The 21089-nt window shown below is 44.9% G+C and overlaps 1 protein-coding gene across 3 annotated transcripts in view; it reads left to right on the top strand.

The window, feature by feature from the left end:
- Window positions 1-21089, top strand: part of LOC139235634 (sideroflexin-5-like) — a 223710-nt gene that overhangs the window by 68871 nt on the left and 133750 nt on the right. For all 3 annotated transcript variants that reach the window (XM_070866692.1, XM_070866687.1, XM_070866700.1), the window contains exons 8-9: window positions 6321-6377; window positions 15472-15537. In XM_070866692.1, coding sequence (XP_070722793.1) covers window positions 6321-6377; window positions 15472-15537 — 123 coding nt within the window. The remainder of the gene's footprint in view (window positions 1-6320; window positions 6378-15471; window positions 15538-21089) is intronic.

The raw sequence follows: 21089 nt of genomic DNA, 5'->3' as shown, positions 1-21089 counted from the left end.
GTATTAAAAAGGCAAGCCTGAAAGCTTGGTGCCTCAAGGCGAGGAGTATTCGGATCCCAGGAGAGTGCTCTGAGCCAGTTAGAGTGCGTGAGAGCGCAGATGAACAGGACCCCAAGAAAGAATGCAAAAGGCAGGAGGCAACAGAGCAGAGTACCACTGGGGTAAGTGTAAACCACAAGGTGATAGGAAGGGACAATATGTATGAATATAAAGGGACTGCAGGAGGGGTCAAAACTAAGTCATGGATTAAAAACTAGTATTAAAACACTCTAACTAAACGCACGCAGCATTCAAAATAAAGTAAATGAGTTGACAGCACAAATCATTACAAATGGGTATGATTTGATGGCCATTACAGAAACGTGGTTGCAGGGTGGCCAAGACTGGGAATTAAACATACAGGGGTATCTGACAATTCTGAAGGATAGACAAGAACGGAAAGGAGGTGGTGTAGCTCTGTTAATAAAGGATGATATCAAGGCAGTTGTGAGAGATGATATTGGCTCTAATGAACAAAATGTTGAATCATTGTGTGTGGAGATTAGAGATAGTAAGGGGAAAAAGTCACTGGTGGGCATAGTTTATAGGCCCCCAAATAATAACTTCACGGTGGGGCGGACAATAATCAAGGGAATAATAGAGGCATGTGAAAAAGGAACGGCAGTAATCATGGGGGATTTTAACCTACATATCGATTTGGTCAAATCAAATTGCACGGGGTAGCCTGGGGGAGGAATTCGTAGAATGCATACGGGATTGTTTCTTAGAACAGTATGTTACAGAACCTACAAGGGAGCAAGCCATCTTAGATCTGGTCCTGTGTAATGAGACAGGAATACTAAACGATCTCCAATTAAAAGATCCTCTCGAAATGAGTGATAACAGTATGGTTAAATTTGTAATACAGGTTGAGGGTGAGGAAGTGTCTCAAACGAGCGTACTATGCTTAAACAAAGGGGACGATATTTGGATGAGGGCAGAGTTGGCGAAAGGAGACTGGGAACACAGACTAAGCAGTGGCACAATTGAGGAACAGTGGAGGACTTTCAAGGAGCTCTTTCATAGTGCTCAACAAAAATATATTCCAGTGAAAAAGAAGGGCGGTAAGAGAAGGGATAACCAGCCGTGGATAACCAAGGAAATAAAGGAGAGTATCAAATTAAAAACCAATGCATATAAGGTGGCCAAGGTTAGTGGGAAAATAGAAGATTGGGAAAATTTTAAACGACAGCAAAGAATGACTAAGAAAGCAATAAAGAAAGGAAAGATAGATTACGAAAGTAAACTGGCGCAAAACATAAAAACAGATAGTAAAAGCTTTTACCGATATATAAAAAGGAAGAGAGTGAGTAAAGTAAATGTTGGTCCCTTAGAAGATGAGAAGGGGGATTTAATAATGGGAAATGTGGAAGTGGCTGAGACCTTAAACAATTATTTTGCTTCGGTCTTCACAGTGTAAGACACAAAAACCATGCCAAAAATTGCTAGTCACGGGTATGTGGGAAGGGAGGACCTTCAGACAATCGCTATCATTCGGGAGGTAGTGCTGGACAGGCTAATGGGATTCAAGGTAGACAAGTCCCCTGGTCCTGATGAAATGCATCCCAGGGTATTAAAAGAGATGGCGGAAGTTATAGCAGATGCATTCGTTATAATCTACTAAAATTCTCTGGACTCTGGGGAGGTACCAGCGGATTGGAAAGCAACTAATGTAACGCCTCTGTTTTTAAAAAAAAAAGGGGGCAGACAAAAGGCAGGTAACTATAGGCCGGTTAGTTTAACATCTGTAGTGGGGAAAATGCTTCAAGCTATCATTAAGAAAGAAATAGCGGGACATCTAGATAGGAATAATACAATCCAGCAGATGCAACATGGATTCATGAAGGGGAAATCATGTTTAACTAATTTACTGGAATTAGAAACATAGAAAATAGGTGCAGGAGTAGGCCATTCGGCCCTTCGAGCCTGCACCGCCATTCAATGAGTTCATGGCTGAACATGCAACTTCAGTATCCCATTCCTGCTTTCTCACCATACCCCTTGATTCCCCTAATTATTCTTTGAGGATATAATGAGCATGGTGAATAGAGGTGTACTGATGGATGTGGTGTATTTAGATTTCCAAAAGGCATTCGATAAGGTGCCACACAAAAGGTTACTGCAGAAGATAAAGGTACGCTGAGTCAGAGGAAATGTATTAGCCAGCCAATTTTCGATCCATGCTAACAGAAAGCAGAGAGCCGGGATAAATGGGTCCTTTTTGGGTTGGAAATCGGTGGTTAGTGGTGTGCCACAGGGATCGGTACTGGGGCCACAACTGTTTACAATATACATAGATGACCTGGAAGAGGGGACAGAGTGCAGTGTAACAAAATTTGCAGATGATACAAAGATTAGTGGGAAAGCGGGTTGTGTAGAGGACACAGAGAGGCTGCAAAGAGATTTAGATAGGTTAAACGAATGGGCTAAGGTTTGGCAGATGGAATACAATGTCGGAAAATGTGAGGTCATCCACCTTGGGGAAAAAACAGTAACAGGGAATATTATTTGAATGGGGAGAAATTACAACATGCTGCAGTGCAGAGGGACCTGGGGGTCCTTGTGCATGAATCCCAAAAAGTTAGTTTGCAGGTGCAGCAGGTAATCAGGAAGGCGAATGGAATGTTGGCCTTCATTGCGAGAGGGATGGAGTACAAAAGAAGGGAGGTCCTGCTGCAACTGTACAGGGTATTGGTGAGGCCACACTTGGAGTACTGCGTGCAGTTTTGGTCACCTTACTTAAGGAAGGATATACTAGCTTTGGAGGGGGTACAGAGATGATTCATAGGCTGATTCCGGAGATGAGGGGGTTACCTTATGATGATAGATTGAGTAGACTGGGTCTTTACTCGTTGGAGTTCAGAAGGATGAGGGGTGATCTTATAGAAACATTTAAAATCATGAAAGGGATAGACAGGATAGAGGCAGAGAGGTTGTTTCCACTGGTCGGGGAGACTAGAACTAGGGGGCACAGCCTCAAAATACATGGGAGCCATATTAAAACCGAGTTGAGAAGGAATTTCTTCTCCCAGAGGGTTGTGAATCTGTGGAATTCTCTGCCCAAGGAAGCAGTTGAGGCTAGCTCATTGAATGTATTCAAATCACAGATAGATTTTTAACCATTAAGGGTTATGGGGAGCGGGCGGGTAAGTGGAGCTGAGTCCACGGCCAGATCAGCCATGATCTTTTTGAATGGCGGAGCAGGCTCGAGGGGCTAGATGGCCTACTCCTGTTCCTAATTCTTATGTTCTTATGTCAAAGTGCATTGCAAAACAGCATCCAATAGGAGTCTCGAACCAGCACCGTAAGGGATCCTGACTCTTTCCTGAAGGAGTCCGAACTCTTTCAGTTCTGTTTCAGCACTACATCGAGAGTATCACTAGGATAATATCCAATTCCCGCTGTGATTGCTGGTGTTTTCACAGCTATTAATGTACTGCCAGGTAAGCTGTAAAAATATATATATATATATATATATATTGTCCATCCTTAATCGCCCTTGAGAAGGTGGTGGTGAGCTGCCTTCTTGAACCGCTGCAGTCCGTGTGGTGAAGGTGCTCCCACAGTGCTGTTAGGGAGGGAGTTTCAGGACTTTGAAGGAACTGTGACATATGTCCAATTCTGGATGGTGTGGAACTTGGAGGGGAACTTGGAAGTGGTGGTGTTCCCATGCATCTACTACCCTTGTCCTTCTCTATGGTGGGGGTCAGGGGTTTGGGAGGTGCTGTCGAAGAAGCCTTGGTGAGTTGCTGCAGTGCATCCTGTAGATGGTGCAGCCACGGTGTGCCGGTGGTGGAGAGAGTGGATGTTTAACCCAATCCGTTTTAATGTATGAAATGGTTCTTGTGTGACACTTAACCCATCGCCTCAAATTGCACCCCACCATCAGTGACAGACCTGTAAGCACCTAGATTTCACATTGGGATGGGCCGTGATGATCCTTCCGCTCCTGTGCATTCCAATTTCCTCTATACAAGTCTTAAAAATGCTCTCTCGACAAAACCGAGGTTTGGAAGAATGAACTGTGGTGGACGCTGGGTGGTTTGCACAGTTCAGATCCAGTGTTACGATTTACTGAAAATTGAGTAGAGATGATTGAGGGGTAATCAAATTGCGGTATTTACAATAATTAAAGGAGCTGGTTGTGTAGATGGAGTGAAACAATTTCCTCTGGTGTGAGAGTTCAGAACAAGGGGGCATAACCTTAAAATTAGAGCCAGGTCGTTATGGGATGATATCAGGATGCACTTCTTCACACAAGGGGTGGTGGAAATTTGGAATTCAGCCCAAAATGCTGTTGAGACTGGGTGGGGTCAATTGAAAATTTCAAAATTGGGATTGATAGATTTTTGGTGGGCAAGGGTTACGGAACCAAGGCGGGTAAATTGAATTGAGCTATGATTTAACTGAAGGGTGGAACAAGCTCCAGGGGCTGAATGGGACTATTCCTGTTCCTATATTACAAATTTGTCAGTAGGTAAATAGGCTGTTAAAAGTAGCATACTGTTATGTCTATATAATGTACTTATGAATGACTCCTCAAGGCAATGTGTTGCACTTGATCTGTAGTGACCTTGGTCCTTTATTCCAAACTCCAGAGTGCTGTGCCAGCATGGTGTGCAGCCTTTGATACAAGGCCCTGCCACCAGGGCAGGAAACACCCGGTCTTCAGCAGTTGCACCCTCTAGTGGTGCCAGCATGTATGTACACAGTGTGAACCTTATTGCTAGTACATCAGGTAAACCAGTCTCCATCTTATACTATCTCACAGTGACTACACATAGAGTACATCCATAGTCAGCATATACAATATATACAACAAGAATATGTTTCTGATTTGAAATAGTAGGAGGGTTAGCAAATATCCAAGACCGACGGAAAGCTGGTCAAACCGGGCCAGTGAGAAGCCACACATGTCCATGGAAGTCTATTCATTGGCTTCGGGGTGAGGTGTCGTAAATAATTTGAAGGAGTGTGGCAAGAATGCTGGATTTACATCACAGGAACTTGCAGTGAGGTGTGCCTTTTGTATTAGTTGGAGAGGTAGGACGCGGATCCAAGGTGTGTGGAGAGAACAGAGGTCAGCAATGAAAAGATCAAGGGGAAAGAAAACTCCCGAACCACTGAATATTCATGAGGCAAACCAGATGGAATGCATCCAAGTATAGCGAATAAAATGTGATATGGGGAGAGGCCAAGTTGTAGTTGGAAGTCTCCACTTCTTCTGGAACTTGAGAACAGATATTTGAAAATACTTGAGATTCCAATGGTCCAACTAAGAAGAGGTCAAAACAATGATAGGACTATTAGCCTGACATCTAAAGTAGGAAAAACATTTGGAGTCCATTACAAAGGAAGCAATTAACCAGTAAGAGCAATAAATCCAAACCAACGTGGTTTATGAAATGCAGGTCACGCCTAACTAATTCATTGGAATTCTTCAAGGATGTAACCTAATTGGTAGATGCGATCCGTATTCTTTGTCCTTACTTACAAAAGGCTCCCTACAAAGGTGCTGATTCTTGAGGTGCTGTTCCATGGGCACTTGGAGGCCACTGGTCCTTCACCAATTCTTCTTGTGTAAACGTGGGCCTTCCGAGTTGGCAGGCTTTCCCTCCCTCCCTCCCACCCAGCCATCTTTCAGATGAGACGTTAAACCAAGGCTCCGTCTGTCCTCTCAAGAGGACGTAAAAGATCCCATGGCACTAATTCGAAGAAGAGCAGGGGAGTTATCCCTGGTGACCGGGCCAATATTTATCCTCAATCAACATAACAAAAAAATTATCTGGTCATTATCACATTGCTGTTTGTGGGATCTTGCTTTGAGCAAATTGGCTGCCACATTTCCCACATTACAACAGTGACTATACTTCAAAAGTACTTCAATTACTTAAACGCTTTGAGATGTCCAGTGGTCGTGAAAGGCGCTATATAAATCCAAGTCTTTTTTCTTTTAGAGGAGCAATACATCCAATCCTAATGCTGTTGTCATTTGATATGTAGAGGGTCATTGGATAAGAATCGAGAAAGAACCGAGGCTGATTCTTTAAAATGTTCTATCTTTGACCAGATATGCTGCGGAGAGTTGTCACATGGACTAATATGTACTAACTCAGCAGGGATCCGGTATCGAGCCTGAACCTGCTGCTCTGTATCCTCCCATTAATCTATCGGGGGAGCGACAATTGCTTCTTTATCAGTAATGGGCTGCCCTTTGATTATTGTTCACCCCCTTGGTTGAGAATTTGGAAACATTGATGGTTTATTTTTCTTCCTTGCAGTGGTTGAACCAGAGTCACAACGCCTGTGTGAACTATGCAAACCGAAACGCATCAAAGGTGAGGGGTTTGAAATGTCATCAGTCACATTGTTTCCAACACACATCCATAGATGGGAAGTATCTTGAGGCACCTAGTATCTTAGATGCTGAAAGACTCTTTCCCCTAGCTGGAGTGTCTAGAACTAGGGGGCAAAGTCTCAGGATAAGAGGTTAGCCATTTAAGACTAAGATGCGGACACATTTTTTCATTGAGGTTTGTAAATCTTTGGAATTTGCTACCCCAAAGGGCTGTAGATTCTCAGTCATTGAGTATGTTCAAGACTGCGATCGATAGATTTTGGGGAATGATGGAATATAGGGATAGAGCAGGAAAGTGCAGTTCATGAAGTTGCTGAATTGTGGAGCAGGCTCGAGGGGCCGTATGGCGTACTCCAGCTCCTATTTCTTACGTTCTTAAGCGCCACCTGGCTCCCAAAGAGAAGCAGAATGCTGATTTGTGGCTATCACACTTTGTTGAGTGGAAGCATGCACCCACTGCTTCCCTGAGAAGTAGCATAATTCATCTATGCACATCGAGAACCCAAGGTGAAGGGTCGGGGCCCATAGTGCTGGACAGCACCAAGAGTTAGAGATTTGGCAATTGAGGAACTTGTGATCAGTTAACACCATGGTTGGATTTTAAAAGTCTGAAGATTGAAAGATCATAGAATTATAGAACGGAAGATATAGAATGAGGCCATTTCGGCCCATCGTGTCCGTGCCGGTCAACAATGGCTATCCAGCCTAATCCCACTTTCCAGCTCTAGGTCCGTAGCCAAGGTTATGGCACTTCAAGTGCATATCCAAGTACTTTTTAAATGTGGTGAGGCTTTCTGCCTCTACCACCCTTTCAGGCAGTGAGTTCCAGACCCCCACCACCAACTGTGAAGATATTTCCCCTCAAATCGCCTCTAAACCTTCTACCAATTACTTTAAATTTATGCCTCCTGGTTGTTGACCCTTCTGCTAAGGGAAATAGGCCCTTTCTATCAAATAAATCTAGGCCCCTCATAATTTTATACACCTCAACGAGGTCTCCCCTCAGCCTCCTCTGTTCCAAGGAAAACAAACCCAGCCTATCCAATCTGTCCTCATAGCTAAGATTCTCCACTCCCGGCAACATCCTCGTAAATCTCCTCTGTACCCTCTCCAGTGCAATCACATCCTTGTAATGCGGTGACCAGAACGGCACGGAGTATTCCAGCAGTGGCCTAACCAGTGTTTTATACAGTTCAAGTAGAACCTCCCTGCTCTTGTATTCTATGCCTCTGCTAATAAAGGCAAGCATTCCGTGTGCCTTCTTAACCATCTTATCTACCTTGTCTGCTACTTTCAGGGATCTGTGGACATACAATCCAAGGCCCCTTTGTTCCTCTATACTACTCAGTGTCTTACCATTTAATGTATATTCCCTTTCTTTGTTAGCCCTTCCCAAATGCATTACCTCACACATCTCCAGATTGAATGCCATTTGCCACTGTTTTGCCCACCTGACCAGTTGATTGATATCTTCCTGCAGTCCACAGTTTCTTCTTCATTATCAACAACACAGCCGATTTTTGTATCATCTACAAATTTCATAGAAACATAGAAACATAGAAAATAGGTGCAGGAGTAGGCCATTCAGCCCTTCGAACCTGCACCGCCATTCAATAAGATCATGGCTGATCATTCCCTCAGTACCCCTTTCCTGCTTTCTCTCCATACCCCTTTAGCCGTAAGGGCCATATCTAACTCCCTCTTGAATATATCCAATGAACTGGCATCAACAACTCTCTGTGGCAGGGAATTCCACAGGTTAACAACTCTGAGTGAAGAACTTTCTCCCCATACCTCATTGTGGATGACCTAGACTCATAATCATACCCCCTATATCAAGTCTAAATCATTAATATATACCACAAAAAGCAAGGGACCCAGCACTGAGCCCTGCGGAACCTGACTGGAAACGTCCTTCCAGTCACAAAAACATCCATCAACCATTACCCTTTACTTCCTACCTCTCAGCTAATTTTAGATCCAACCTCCCAGTTTTCAATGGATCCCATGGGCTTTTACTTTTGTGACCAGTCTGCCATGGTGGGACCTTATCAAAAGCTTTTGCTAAAATCCATATACACTACATCAAACGCACTACCCTCATTGACTCTCCTTGTTACCACCTCAAAAAATTCTATCAAGTTAGTCAGACGCAACCTTCCTTTAACAAATCCGTGTTGACTGTCCTTGATTGATCTGTATCTTTCTAAATTAAGATTTATCCTGTCCTTCAGGATTTTTTCAATAATTTTCCCACCACTGAGGTTAGGCTGACTGGCCTATAATTACTCGGTCTATTCCTTTCTCCCTTCTTAAACAAACATTAGCAGTCTTCCAGGCATCACACCTGAAGCCAGAGAGGATTGGAAAATGATGGTCAGAGCCTCTGCTATTTTCTCTTTTGCTTCGCTTACCAGCCTGGGCCTGGGGACTTATCCACTTTCAAAGCTGCTAAAACCCTTAATACCTCCTCTCTCCCCATGTTTATTTCATCTAATATTTCACACTCCTTCTCCCCAATAGCTGTGTCTGCATCGACTTTCTCATTTCTGAAAACAGACGCAAAGTATTCATTTAAGAACCATTCCCACATCTTCCACCTCCACACACACATTACCCTCAGGCCCCAAGTTTCCACATGATTTGCTCCTGATTTTTAGGAGCAACTGGTGGAGAACGGAGTATCTTAGAAATCGGAATTCTCCACATTTACGTTTTCTGCAGTTCTAGTCAGGTAGAACAGTTCCACTTTTTTTTTTTCAAAAGGGGGCGTGTCCGGCCACTGACGCCTGATTTGAAAGTTTCCACAGTGAAAACGTACTCCAAACTAACTTAGAATGGAGCAAGTGAAGATTTTTGTAGGCTTGAAAAAACCTTGTCTACACATTAAAAAATCCCGACGCAGGTTAGGGAAGTCATTAAATTCTACAATAAATCCTTAGTTATACTTATACAAATATTATACAAATAAATCCAACCTGAATAAAAATTTATAAGCAAAGAAAAGATTAAATAAACCATGTTCCTGCCTGTGTGAAAGTGCTTCAGGCAGACCTTTCAGGCAGCGGTTTGCCGTTGGGATTGACCAACGGCAGGGGGAGGGAGGGAGAAAGCTGCAGGAAGCCTCAGTACTTGAGGCAGCGGTTTGCCGTCGGGACCGACCGACAGCAGGGGGAGAAAGCTGCAAGAAGCCTCAGTGCTGATCATGGAAGGGCAATGTGGTTTTATTAAAAAATTTTAAAAATTGAACAACTACAAAGAATTTGAATAGTCTCAAACAGGTGCATGTGTCCCGTTTATCACAGTCTATCTTTAATTACAGAATGCACTCCCTCACCCTCACACACAGAAATATCAAGAAAATTAAAATGCAAACCTTTGCAAGGGTTCAATAAACAAATTTTCACTTTTTCTGCAGCACTTTTTAAAATGGCCGAGTGCCAATGTTTACTTCAGACTGCGCGTGTGCGAACGCTCCAACGCGCACGCGCAGGGTTGCCGGCACCAAAAAAACTCATTTAAATTGTACCCGCCCCCTCCTACTTATAAAATCGGCGCGAGTGGTAGGCTCCGCCCCCTGTGCGCCGCGTCAAGCAGACATCGAGCTGCAAAGCGCTCAAGAATAGTGAGTTTTTTTTCAGGCGCCGTTTTCGGCGCGAAAAACGGGCGCCCAGCTCGGAGGGGCGTCTGTTTTGCCGCGTGTGGAAACTTGGGGCCATAGTCTCCAAGAACATAAGAAATAGGAGCAGGAGTCGGCCATTTGGTCCCTCGAGCCTGCTCCGGCATTCAATAAGATCATGGCTGATCTGATCATGGACTAAGTTCCACTTCCCTGCCCGCTCCCCATAACCCTTACTCCCTTATCTCTTTAAAAAAAATCTGTCTATCTCCACCTTAAATGTATTCAATGTCCCAGCCTCCACAGCTCTCTGGGGCAGAGAATTCCATAGATTTACAACCCTCTAAGAGAAGAAATTTCTCCATCTCAGTATTATATGGGCGGCCCCTTATTCTGTAGCATATCCTTCCTTAAATATGGAGACCAAAACTGTACGCAGTACTCCAGGTGTGGCCTCACCAATATCCTGTATAGTTGTAGCAGGACTTCTCTGCTTTTATACTCTATCCCCCTTGCAATGAAGGCCAACATTCCATTTGCCTTCCTGATTACTTGCTGTACCTGCATACTAACTTTTTGTGTCTCATGCACAAGGATCCCCAGGTCTTTCTGTACTGCAGCACTTTGCAATTTTTCTCCATTTAAATTATAATTTGCTTTTCTATTATTTCTGCCAAAATGGGTAATCTCTCAGTTGCCCACTCACTAGCCTGTCTATATCCCTTTGTAGATTTTTTTTGTGTCCTCCTCACAATTTGCTTTCCCATCCATCTTTGTATCATCAACAAACTTGGCTACATTACACTCGGTCCCTTCATCCAAGTCATTAATATAGAATGTAAATAGTTGAGGACCCAGCACTGATCCCTGCGGCAGCCAACTAGTCACTGTTTGCCAACCGGAAAATTACCTATTTATCCCAACTCTCTGCTTTCTGTTAGTTAGCCAATCCTCTATCCATGCTAATATATTACCCCAAACTCCGTGAGCTTTTATCTTGTGCAGTAACCTCTTATGTGGCACCTTATCGAATGCCTTCTGGAAATCCAAATACACCACATCCACTGGTCCCCCCCCTTATCCACCCTGCTCGTTACATTCTCAAAGAACTCCAACAAACTTGTCAAACATGATTTCCCTTTCATAAAACCATGCTGACTCTGCTTTATTGCTTTTCCAAATGTCCCGCTACTGCTTCCTTAATAATGGACTCCAGCATTTTTCCAAAGATAGATGTTAGGCTAACTGGTCTATAGTTTCCTGCTTTTTGTTTTCCTCCTTTTTGTTTTCCTCCTTTTTTAAATAAGGATGTTACATTTGCGGTTTCCCAATCTGCTGGGACCTCCCCGAATCCAGGGAATTTTGGTAAATTACAACCAATGCATCCACTATCTCTGCAGCCTTCTCAAGACCCGAGGATGTAAGGCATCTGGTCCAGGGGACTTGTCCGCCTTCAGTCCCATTATTTTACTGAGTACTACTTCATTAGTGATAGTGATTGTATTAAGTTGCTCCCTCCCTATAGCCTCTTGATTATCCACTATTTGGATGTTTTTAGTGTCTTCTACTGTGAAGACCGATAAAAAATATTTGTTCAACGTCTCTGCCATTTCCCTGTTCTTCATTATTAATTCTCCAGTCTCATCCTCGAAGGGACCAACATTTACTTTAGCCACTCTTTTCCTTTTTATGTACCTGTAGAAACTCTTACTATGTGTTTTAAATATTTTCATAATCTATCTTTCCTCTCGAACTTTCTTTTAGTCGTTCTCTGCTGGCTGTTAAGTTCCCAATCCTCTGGCCTCCCACTAGCCTTGGCCACATTGTATGCCTTTGTTTTCAATTTGACACCCTCCCTTATTTCCTTAGTTAGCCATGGCTGGTTATCTCTTCTCTTACAGTCTTTCCTTCTCATTGGGATATATTTTTGTTGCGAGTTATGAAATATCTCCTTAAATGTCTGCCACTGCTCATCAACTGTCCCATTCTTTAGTCTATTTTCCCAGTCTACTTTAGCCAACTCTGCCCTCATACATTTGTAGCCTCCTTTATTTAAGCTTAGGACCCTGGTTTGAGAACCAACTTTCTCACCCTCCAACTGAATTTGAAATTCAACCATGTTATGGTCACTCATTCCTAGAGGATCTTTTAATGAGAGATCATTTATTAATCCTGCCTCATTACACAGTACTCGATCTAAGATAGCCTGCTCCCTGGTTGGTTCCGCAACGTACTGTTCAAGGAAACTATCCCGGATAAACATAGAAAATAGGTGCGGGAGTAGGCCATTCGGCCCTTCATGCCTGCACCACCATTCAATAAGATCATGGCTGATCATTCACCTCAGTACCCCTTTCCTGCTTTCTCTCCATACCCCTTGATCCCTTTAGCCGTAAGGGCTATATCCAACGAACTGCCATCAACAACTCTCTGTGGTAGGAAATTCCACAGGTTCACCACTCTCTGAGTGAAGAAGTTTCTCCTCATCTCAGTCCTAAATGGCTTACCCCTTATCCTTGGATTGTGTCCCCTGGTTCTGGACTTTCCCATCGTCGGGAACATTCTTCCTGCATCTAACCTGTCCAGTCCTGTCAGAATCTTGTAAGTTTCTATGAGATCCCCTCTCATTCTTCTAAACTCCAGTGTATAAAGGCCCAGTTGATCCAGTCTCTCCTCACATGTCAGTCCCGCCATTCCGGGAATCAGTCTGGTGAACTTTCGCTGCACTCCCTCAATAGCAAGAATGTCCTTCCTCAGGTTAGGAGACCAAAACTGAACACAATATTCCAGGTGAAGCCTCACCAAGGCCCTGTACAACTGCAGTAAGACCTCCCTGCTCCAATACTCAAATCCTCTCACTATGAAGGCCAACATGCCATTTGCTGCCTTCACTGCCTGCTGTACCTGCATGCCAACTTTCAATGACTGATGAACCATGACACCCAGATCTCGTTGCACCTTCCCTTTTCCTAATCTACCGCCATTCAGATAATATTCTGCCTTCGTGTTTTTGCCCCCAAAGTGGATAACCTCACATTTATCCACATTATACTGCATCTGCCATGCATTTGTCCACTCACCTAACCTGTCCAAGTCACCCTGCAGCCTCTTAGCATCCCTCTCACAGCTCTCACCGCCACCCAGCTTAGTGTCATACACTTTATGAACTCCTCACGGCTACCCTGGTCAATTTGCTTTGTCCAATCAATATAAAGGTTAAAGTCACCCATGATTATTGCCCTACCCTTTCTTTAGTTATCCTCTTGTTCTTAATATATTGGTAAAATATCTTTGGGTTTTTCTTGATTTTATTTGCCAAAAATGTTTCACGCTCTCTTTGCTTTCCTAATATTGTTTTTAATTTCACCCCTAGACTTTCTATACTCCTGAGATTCTGCCCTTGGTATCTGTTGTAAGCCTCCCTTTTTTTCTTTATCCTACCCTGTATGCCCCATGACATCCGGGGAGCTCGAGATTTGTTAGTCCCTCCCTTTTTCTTTAAGGGCACATATTTGGCCTGAACCCTCCGGATCTCCTCCTTGAATGCCTCCCACTGCTCTGACACTGATTTACCTTCAAGTAGCTGTTTCCAGTCCACTATGGCTAAATCACCTCTCAGCTTAGCAAAGTTGGCTTTTCACCATTTAGAACTTTTATTCCTGGTCTATCCTTGTCCTTTTCCATAAGTACCTTTTAAATCTAACTGAATTATGGTCACTAGCACCTAAATGCTGGACAGGTGGAAGGATACCCCTTCCACTTGCCCAGCATCATTCCCTAAAACTAAATCCAGAACCGCCCCCTTCCTTGTTGGGCTTGCTACATACTGGCTAAAAAAATTCTCTTGAATGCATTTTAGGAATTTTGCACCCTCTATACCCTTCATGCTAATTTTGTCGCAGTTAATATTAGGATAGTTGAAATCCCCTATTACTGCCACATAGTTTTTGCACTTTTCAGAAATTTGCCTACATGAAGGAGAAAGGCAAACTTAAGAGGAATAGCATTTTGAGGTCTTGGGAAAGTTAAGTACATGGGGAGGACAGTGAGTTTTGATGTTGGGGGAAGAAGAGTAATGGAAGGGTTATTTTAAAGTGTGGAAGAAACCTGTTCCAAGGTCCACTGACTAGAGTAATGATAAACTACAGAGAGAAAGGAAAAGTTTGTGGCAGTGACCCAAAGATCGCATTTTGCAGAACAATGTTTTTCTTGAGCTCTGGCCAGGTGTATGAGCGAAGTCTTGGAAGAGTCTCGGGCCTTGAGCACACTTGGGCCTTATTTGTTTCGCAGTCATGGAGAAAATATTTTATTAGGCACAAAAGGGGAAGCCAAGCTTCTTGGAGACAGCTTTGAGGGAGCTGAGAGAGTTCTCTTTGAAATCTGATAATGTGGCCAAGGGTGTTGGCAGAAGAAGTAGTACTAATTGTGGAGCCACCTAGGTTAAGGGTTGGGAGCTGTTGATTGAACTTAGGAAATACCATGACACTATGGGGTAGAACGTGCACCTTGTTGCCATTTTAGAGGAATAAATCAGGCTCAACGAGGCCCAGTTTCAGGGACTAATATCCTTTGCCCCAAAGATGTCTGAAAAAAGCCAGTTCCAAAAGTGGGGCAGATACTGAAGCCAATTGCAGAACCCCAACTGCTGCCGGCTCTCGTCAACCGTCAGCACAGACAGGGGATTGAAGCTGGGACCTCTCTGGTTTGTATGGCTCAGTTCCACACTATGTACTGTGTTTGCTGGCTGAGTTATCAAGGGAGCAGTGTTATTGAGAAATGAGTGCCACTCTTGGTACACACAGTTGGTAGCATTTTCACCTGAGTCAAAAGGTTGTGTGACTTGGGGAATCGGGGGATATGGGGATCAGGCGGGAAAGTGGAGTTCAGGTCAACGATCAACCATGACATTGATTGGCGGAGCAAGCTTGAAGGGCCAAATGGCCTACTCCTGCTTCTAATTCTTATGCTGAGCACACTGACCAGTGCGGTACTGAGGGGGTGCTGCACTGTCGGAGGTGCTATCTTTCGGATGAGACGTTAAGCCAAGGGCCCGAATGCCCTCAGGTGGACGTAAAATATTCTATGGCACGATTCGAAGAAAAACAAGGAATTTTCTTGGTGTCCTGACCAACATTCATCCCTGAACCGACAACACTAAAGCAGATCATCTCAATACTTTGTTGTGGGATTTTGCTGTGCATAAATTGGCTGCACACAAAACAACAGTGACTACACTGTTTTTAAAAAAAAAATAAAGTTTGTTCATTGGTTGTAAAGCACTTCGGGATATTCTGAGGACGTGAAAGGTCTTGTATAAGTGCACATTATTTCCAGGCAGTGTCATTCTATATACAGTATTTAGTATTGCAGTTTCGAGTCAGATGCTGTATTTTAACACTTTTTAAAAATGTTCTTTTTCTTTCTCTCTCTCTCTCTCTCTTCCCAACCTCAACAGCCGACTCCAGTGTCTAAGTTCATCCTGGGTTACTCTGGAGCAGTCACCAGCGCAGTCTCGATAGCAGTGAGTAATTTTGTACACCCTTGGTGATCTGTCCGGGCTTCTACAGTCATGGGGCACAGCAGTTAATAGGCCAACCACTTTAGTCTGATTGCAGGTCACACAATGTGACTCTAAAACCAAGCACCAATGTTGAAATGGTATCAGGGCTTTTGACAGAGCAAATAAAGATGAATTGTTTCCACTGGCAGGCTGGTTGATTACCAGAGGGTTATGGGGAGCGGGCGGGAAAGTGGAGTTGAGGCCAGGATCAGATCAGCCATGATCTTATTGAATGGTGGAGCAGTTTCGAGGGGCCAAATGGCCTCCTCCTGCTCCTATTTCTTATGTTCTTACGATAATTGGAAAAAGAGCCAGAGGGAAGATGAGCAGCATTGGGGTTTTTTCTGGAGCATGGACTGGCTGAAGGGTGGTGGAAGCAGATTCAATCGTAACTTTAAATTGGGAACTGGATAAATACTTCAAAAAGGAAACATTTGCAGGGCTGTGGGGAAAGAGCAGGGGGAGTGGAACTAATGGGATCGCTCGTTTAATGAGCCGGCACAGGCATGATGGGCCGAATGGCTTCCTTCTGTGCTGTATGATGCTATTCAAAGATGCGGCGGGAGATCGTGGTGGAGGTATGGCGAATGTTTTTGCCGGAGGAGCGGCGAGAGATCGTGGCGGAGGTGTGGCAAAAGAGGGTGCCCAGGGCCCAGGGGCAGCACAGGCCAACCCACAGAGCGATATGTGTGCACACTAGGTCTGTGCAGCAGAGCAGGTCTCCAGTCGTCCTGGTTAACCCTTGCCATGGATAAAGGCCTAGCTCTGTCGAGCCTGTGTGGTGGCTGGTGTGCAACAGTCACCACACATTAAAAAAAATCCACGCACAGGCATCTTCCACCCCCTCAATTGGCGTTCAGGACTGGAACATCAGGTCCTTCATTGAAACATCTGTGAACTCAAGTCATCCTCGTTCGAGGGACCGCCAATGATGATGATCCAAACAGCAGGAATAGACTCTATAATGCAGTATTAATCCTGAACCTGGGATACATTCTCCTCCTTTTGCCAATTTGAGTAATGTAGATGTGAGTTAAAGTCGTGTCACACTCCATTCAGTCCACCTGAATGTGTCTGAAACTCCTCACCGAGGTGACAAGTTGCTTTAAATTAACGCATCGCAGGAGCAGGTGACCCACTGTGTCGGACAACTGGCTTCAGGTCCTTTGTGAAATGAGTTTGCACAGTGAGGATCGAGGGAGAAGCCAGACTGTGAAACATAGAAACATAGAAAATAGGTGCAGGCGTAGGCCATTCGACCCTTCGAGTCTGTACCGTCATTCAATAAGATCATGGCTGATCATTCCCTCGGTACCCCTTTCCTGCTTTCTCTCCATACCCCTTGATCCCCTTAGCGTAAGGGCCATATCTAATTCCCTCTTGAATATATCCAATGAACTGGCATCAACAACTCTCTGCAGCAGGGAATTCCACAGGTTAACAACTCTCTGAGTGAAGAAGTTTCTCCTCATCTCAGTCCTAAATGGTGTACCCCTTATCCTAAGACTATGTTCCCTGGTTCTGGACTTCCCCAACATCGGGAGCATTCGTCCCGCATTTAACCTGTCCAGTTCCTTATGTTATGTTGGATGGTATGTTTGGAGCATAGGAGGAACAAGAGAGAAAACTTCAGAGGCGCACTGACTAAAATATTGATAAAATGGCGACACAAAACGTTGTGATGAGAGCGATCGGATACTTTGGAAACCATATTTCACTGATGTGCTTGTACTTGTATTCTGACTGAAACTGCACCACTGAATTCATGAACCAAGCATTTTGAGCATCAGTTAGAAGTAGGAACGGTGTGGGCCATTCAATCCCTCGGGCCTGCTCCACCATTCAGTTAAATCCTGGCTAATCTGCACCTCGACTCCATTAACTCATCTTTGCTCAATGACTCTTGATACCCGCAGCTAATAAAAAATCTAGCGATCTCAGTCCTGCAAATGTCAATTGGCCCCAGCATCCACAGCCTTTTGGGGAAGAGTGTTCCACATCTCCACCACCCTTTGTGTAGGGAAAAAGTGCTTCCTGATTTCATTCCTGAATAACCCAACTCTAATTTTAACATTGTCTCCCCTTGTTCTGGACTCTCCCACCAGAGGAAATAGTTTTCTCTATCTACTACTACTGCAATTATTCAACGATCAAGGCATCTTGGTGAAAGACAGCCCTGCTGTCAGTGTACCCCAGAGTACGTGTCTTTCAGTGTCACCCCCCAATCCCTCACGGAGAGCTCGCAGGCTGACAGTATCCTGAGGAAATACAGAAAGGAGAACAATTTGGCCTTCACTATCTTCGCAGAACCTTTTGTTACACACCTGAAGCTGCAAGTAGCCAGACAATGAGGTGAAATAAGTCCAGGACATAAGAATTAGGAACAGGAGTAGGCCATCTAGCCCCTCGAGCCTGCTCCGCCATTCAACAAGATCATGGCTGATCTGGCCGTGGACTCAGCTCCACTTACCCGCCCGCTCCCCATAACCCTTAATTCCCTTATTGGTTAAAAATCTATCTGTCTGTGATTTGAATACATTCAATGAGCTAGCCTCAACTGCTTCCTTGGGCAGAGAATTCCACAGATTCACAACCCTCTGGGAGAAGAAATTCCTTCTCAACTCTGTTTTAAATTGGCTCCCCCGTATTTTGAGGCTGTGCCCCCTAGTTCTAGTCTCCCCGACCAGTGGAAACAACCTCTCTGCCTCTATCCTGTCTATCCCTTTCATTATTTTAAATGTTTCTATAAGATCACCCCTCATCCTTCTGAACTCCAACGAGTAAAGACCCAGTCTACTCAATCTATCATCACAAGGTAACCCCCTCATCTCCGGAATCAGCCTCGTGAATCATCTCTGTACCCCCTCCAAAGCCAGTATATCCTTCCTTAAGTAAGGTGACCAAAACTGCATGCAGTACTCCAGGTTTGGCCTCACCAATACCCTGTGCAGTTGCAGCAGGACCTCCCTGCTTTTGTACTCCATCCCTCTCGCAATGAAGGCCAACATTCCATTTGCCTTCCTGATTACCTGCTGCACCTGCAAACTAATGTTTTGGGATTCATGCATAAGGACCCCCAGGTCCCTCTGCACCACAGCATGTTGTAATAGATCTCCGGGTGAGATCTTTTCGTGATTGGGAGTCACTTATGACTTCATATAAATAGTGTTAACCGTGACTCAGTGGGTAGCTCTCTTGTATCTTGAGTTTTTAAGTTGTGGGTTCAAGCCCCACTCCAGAGATTCGAGCTCAAAAATCTAGGCTGACACTCCAGTGCTGCACTGTCTGATGAGACGTTAAGAGGTTCTGCTCTCTCAGGTGGACGTAAAAGATCTCTCGGTACTGTTTTGAAGAAGAGCAGGGGAGTTATCCCCGGTGTCCTGGGCCAATATTTATCCCTCGACCAACATCGCTAAAACAGTTTGGGCTAGAAACTCGGCAGGTTTGCGCCCATTTTACCGCCACGGCGGAATGAAAAAAGTGATTTTTTTTTTGAGAGGCGGTTAATGCGGCGCACATAATTTAGCGCCCAGGCGGAAAATTCTGCAGCGGTTTTGGGGCAGCAGTAAAAATTATCGGCGCCCTTTTTTTTTAACCATTTTTATGACGTCAGTTGGCGTGCAATGCTCCGCTATCGCCACAGGTGGAAAATTTGCCGATATTGCCATTTTTACCGCCTGCCCGAAAAAAATCCAGTCTTACCTGGTTGGACCCACGATGCACCCGGTGCTAATGATGCCATCCTGAAAAACGGAGCAGAAGTTCAGTGCATAAAAGGATTTGGAGAGAAGGCTGCGTTTTATACATTGAGGTTTTTATGAGTTTATAGTTCGTTTTTAAGGCTGTTTGAGGACAGTTAAAAGAATGGGGGCTATAATATCTCTGCAATTGCTGCTGGCTGCTATTTCTATGCAGCATCGAGCTGGAAGAAGGCTTATCCAAGAGCATTTTGAGCGTAATCAAAGAGCTCGCAGACGTGTGGAGAGGAGGCCTTGCCCTCCCCCCTCCCCCCACCATGAGTTTACAGGGAACAGCGCTCATACTGGCAACTGTCTGAGGCACAGTGCGCTTCCGAAAAGGGGTGGTCACAGAGATATGCCAGCTCATAAAGGCAGACCGACAGCCTACCAGCAGCTACAGGACTGCACTGCCCGTCGAGGTGAAGGTGACTGCAGCACTTGTCTTCTATGTCTCCGGCTCCTTTCGGGCATCAGCGAGAGACATATGCTGCATCTCGCAGTTTGCTACACATTGCTGTATTCGCCAGGTGACTATTGCACTGTAGGCATGCAGGATGAACTTTATAATGTTCCCAATGACCAAGGAGCCACAGACTGAGAGGGCTGTGGGTTTTGCACGAATTGCTGGCTTTCCCAAGGTTCAGGCTACTATTGACTTGTACACACATCGCCCTGCGAGCACCTTTTTAGAGGAGCCAGAGGTTTACCGAAACCGAAAGGGATTCCACTCCCTGAATGTACAGATCATTTGTGACCATACTCAGCGCATCATGGCAGTAAATGCCCAGTTTCCAGGGAGCATCCATGATGCTTTCATCTTGCGTGAGAGCAGTGTCTCATACCTGTTTGAGCGTCACCCACAAGGCCAGAGCTAGATGCTGGGGACAAAGGTTACGGCCTCGCCACCTGGCTCATTACCTCTCTGGAACCCTCAGACACAAGCTGAGCATTGGCTATAATAACAGCCACGTAGCCACACGCAACATCGTCAAAGACAATTGGAGTACTCAAGCAGTGCTTCCGATGCCTGGACCACTCTGGAGGCTCCCCTCAGCAGGTCTCTGAGTTCATTGTGGTGTGCTGCATGCTACACAACTTAGCCATCATGAGGGGACAGAATTTGCCACTGGGGACTGCAGGACCACCTCAGGAGGAGGACGAGGAGCCTGGTGATGAACCCATGCCACCCCACCACCACAGGGGAGGCCTCCTGGAGCTTTTGCCACATCAGCAGCTCGTAAATCAACGCTTTGCGTGAAGCGTGAAAGGCATGGTTCACCATTGCCTGCCCACTCTATCCCATCATGTTGATTATTCCCCCTCTTATTCTACAAATGAGACACTGCACAAGAATGGTTAAGGTGAACAAAAGAATTTATAAAACATTCTTGAAACATTGTAAACTTTAATTTTGAAACTTAAATACATTTTGAACTTGAACACAATTTGTGAAACTTTCCTAAAATAACGAAAACAGGAAAACTACAGCAAAAGAGCAACAGAACAATAACAACAACCCCTGCAGCAAACTTCTTTTAACTGCGGCCACCTTTTCCCCACCTTGATCTTAACCCCGCCCCTCCCCTCGCTTCTTGCCCCTACCCCTACCCGCGTCGGGACCAAGATGGTGTGCAGCAAGGCGCGTAGAGAGCTGCTGTTGTTGGGGGAGAGACAATGGAGATACCATTGGACCCCCTGGAGAAGCTCGGGGTATGGAAGGCTCGGCTTCTATGTCAGAAAACTCCTGCTCGACCTCCCCACTCACCGGTGCTG

The sequence above is a fragment of the Pristiophorus japonicus genome, chromosome 2 (assembly GCF_044704955.1).
Source record: "Pristiophorus japonicus isolate sPriJap1 chromosome 2, sPriJap1.hap1, whole genome shotgun sequence".
Lineage (NCBI taxonomy): Eukaryota > Metazoa > Chordata > Chondrichthyes > Pristiophoridae > Pristiophorus > Pristiophorus japonicus.
Note: the sequence above shows the minus strand (reverse complement) of the source record. Positions and strands in the feature narration are given on the sequence as shown.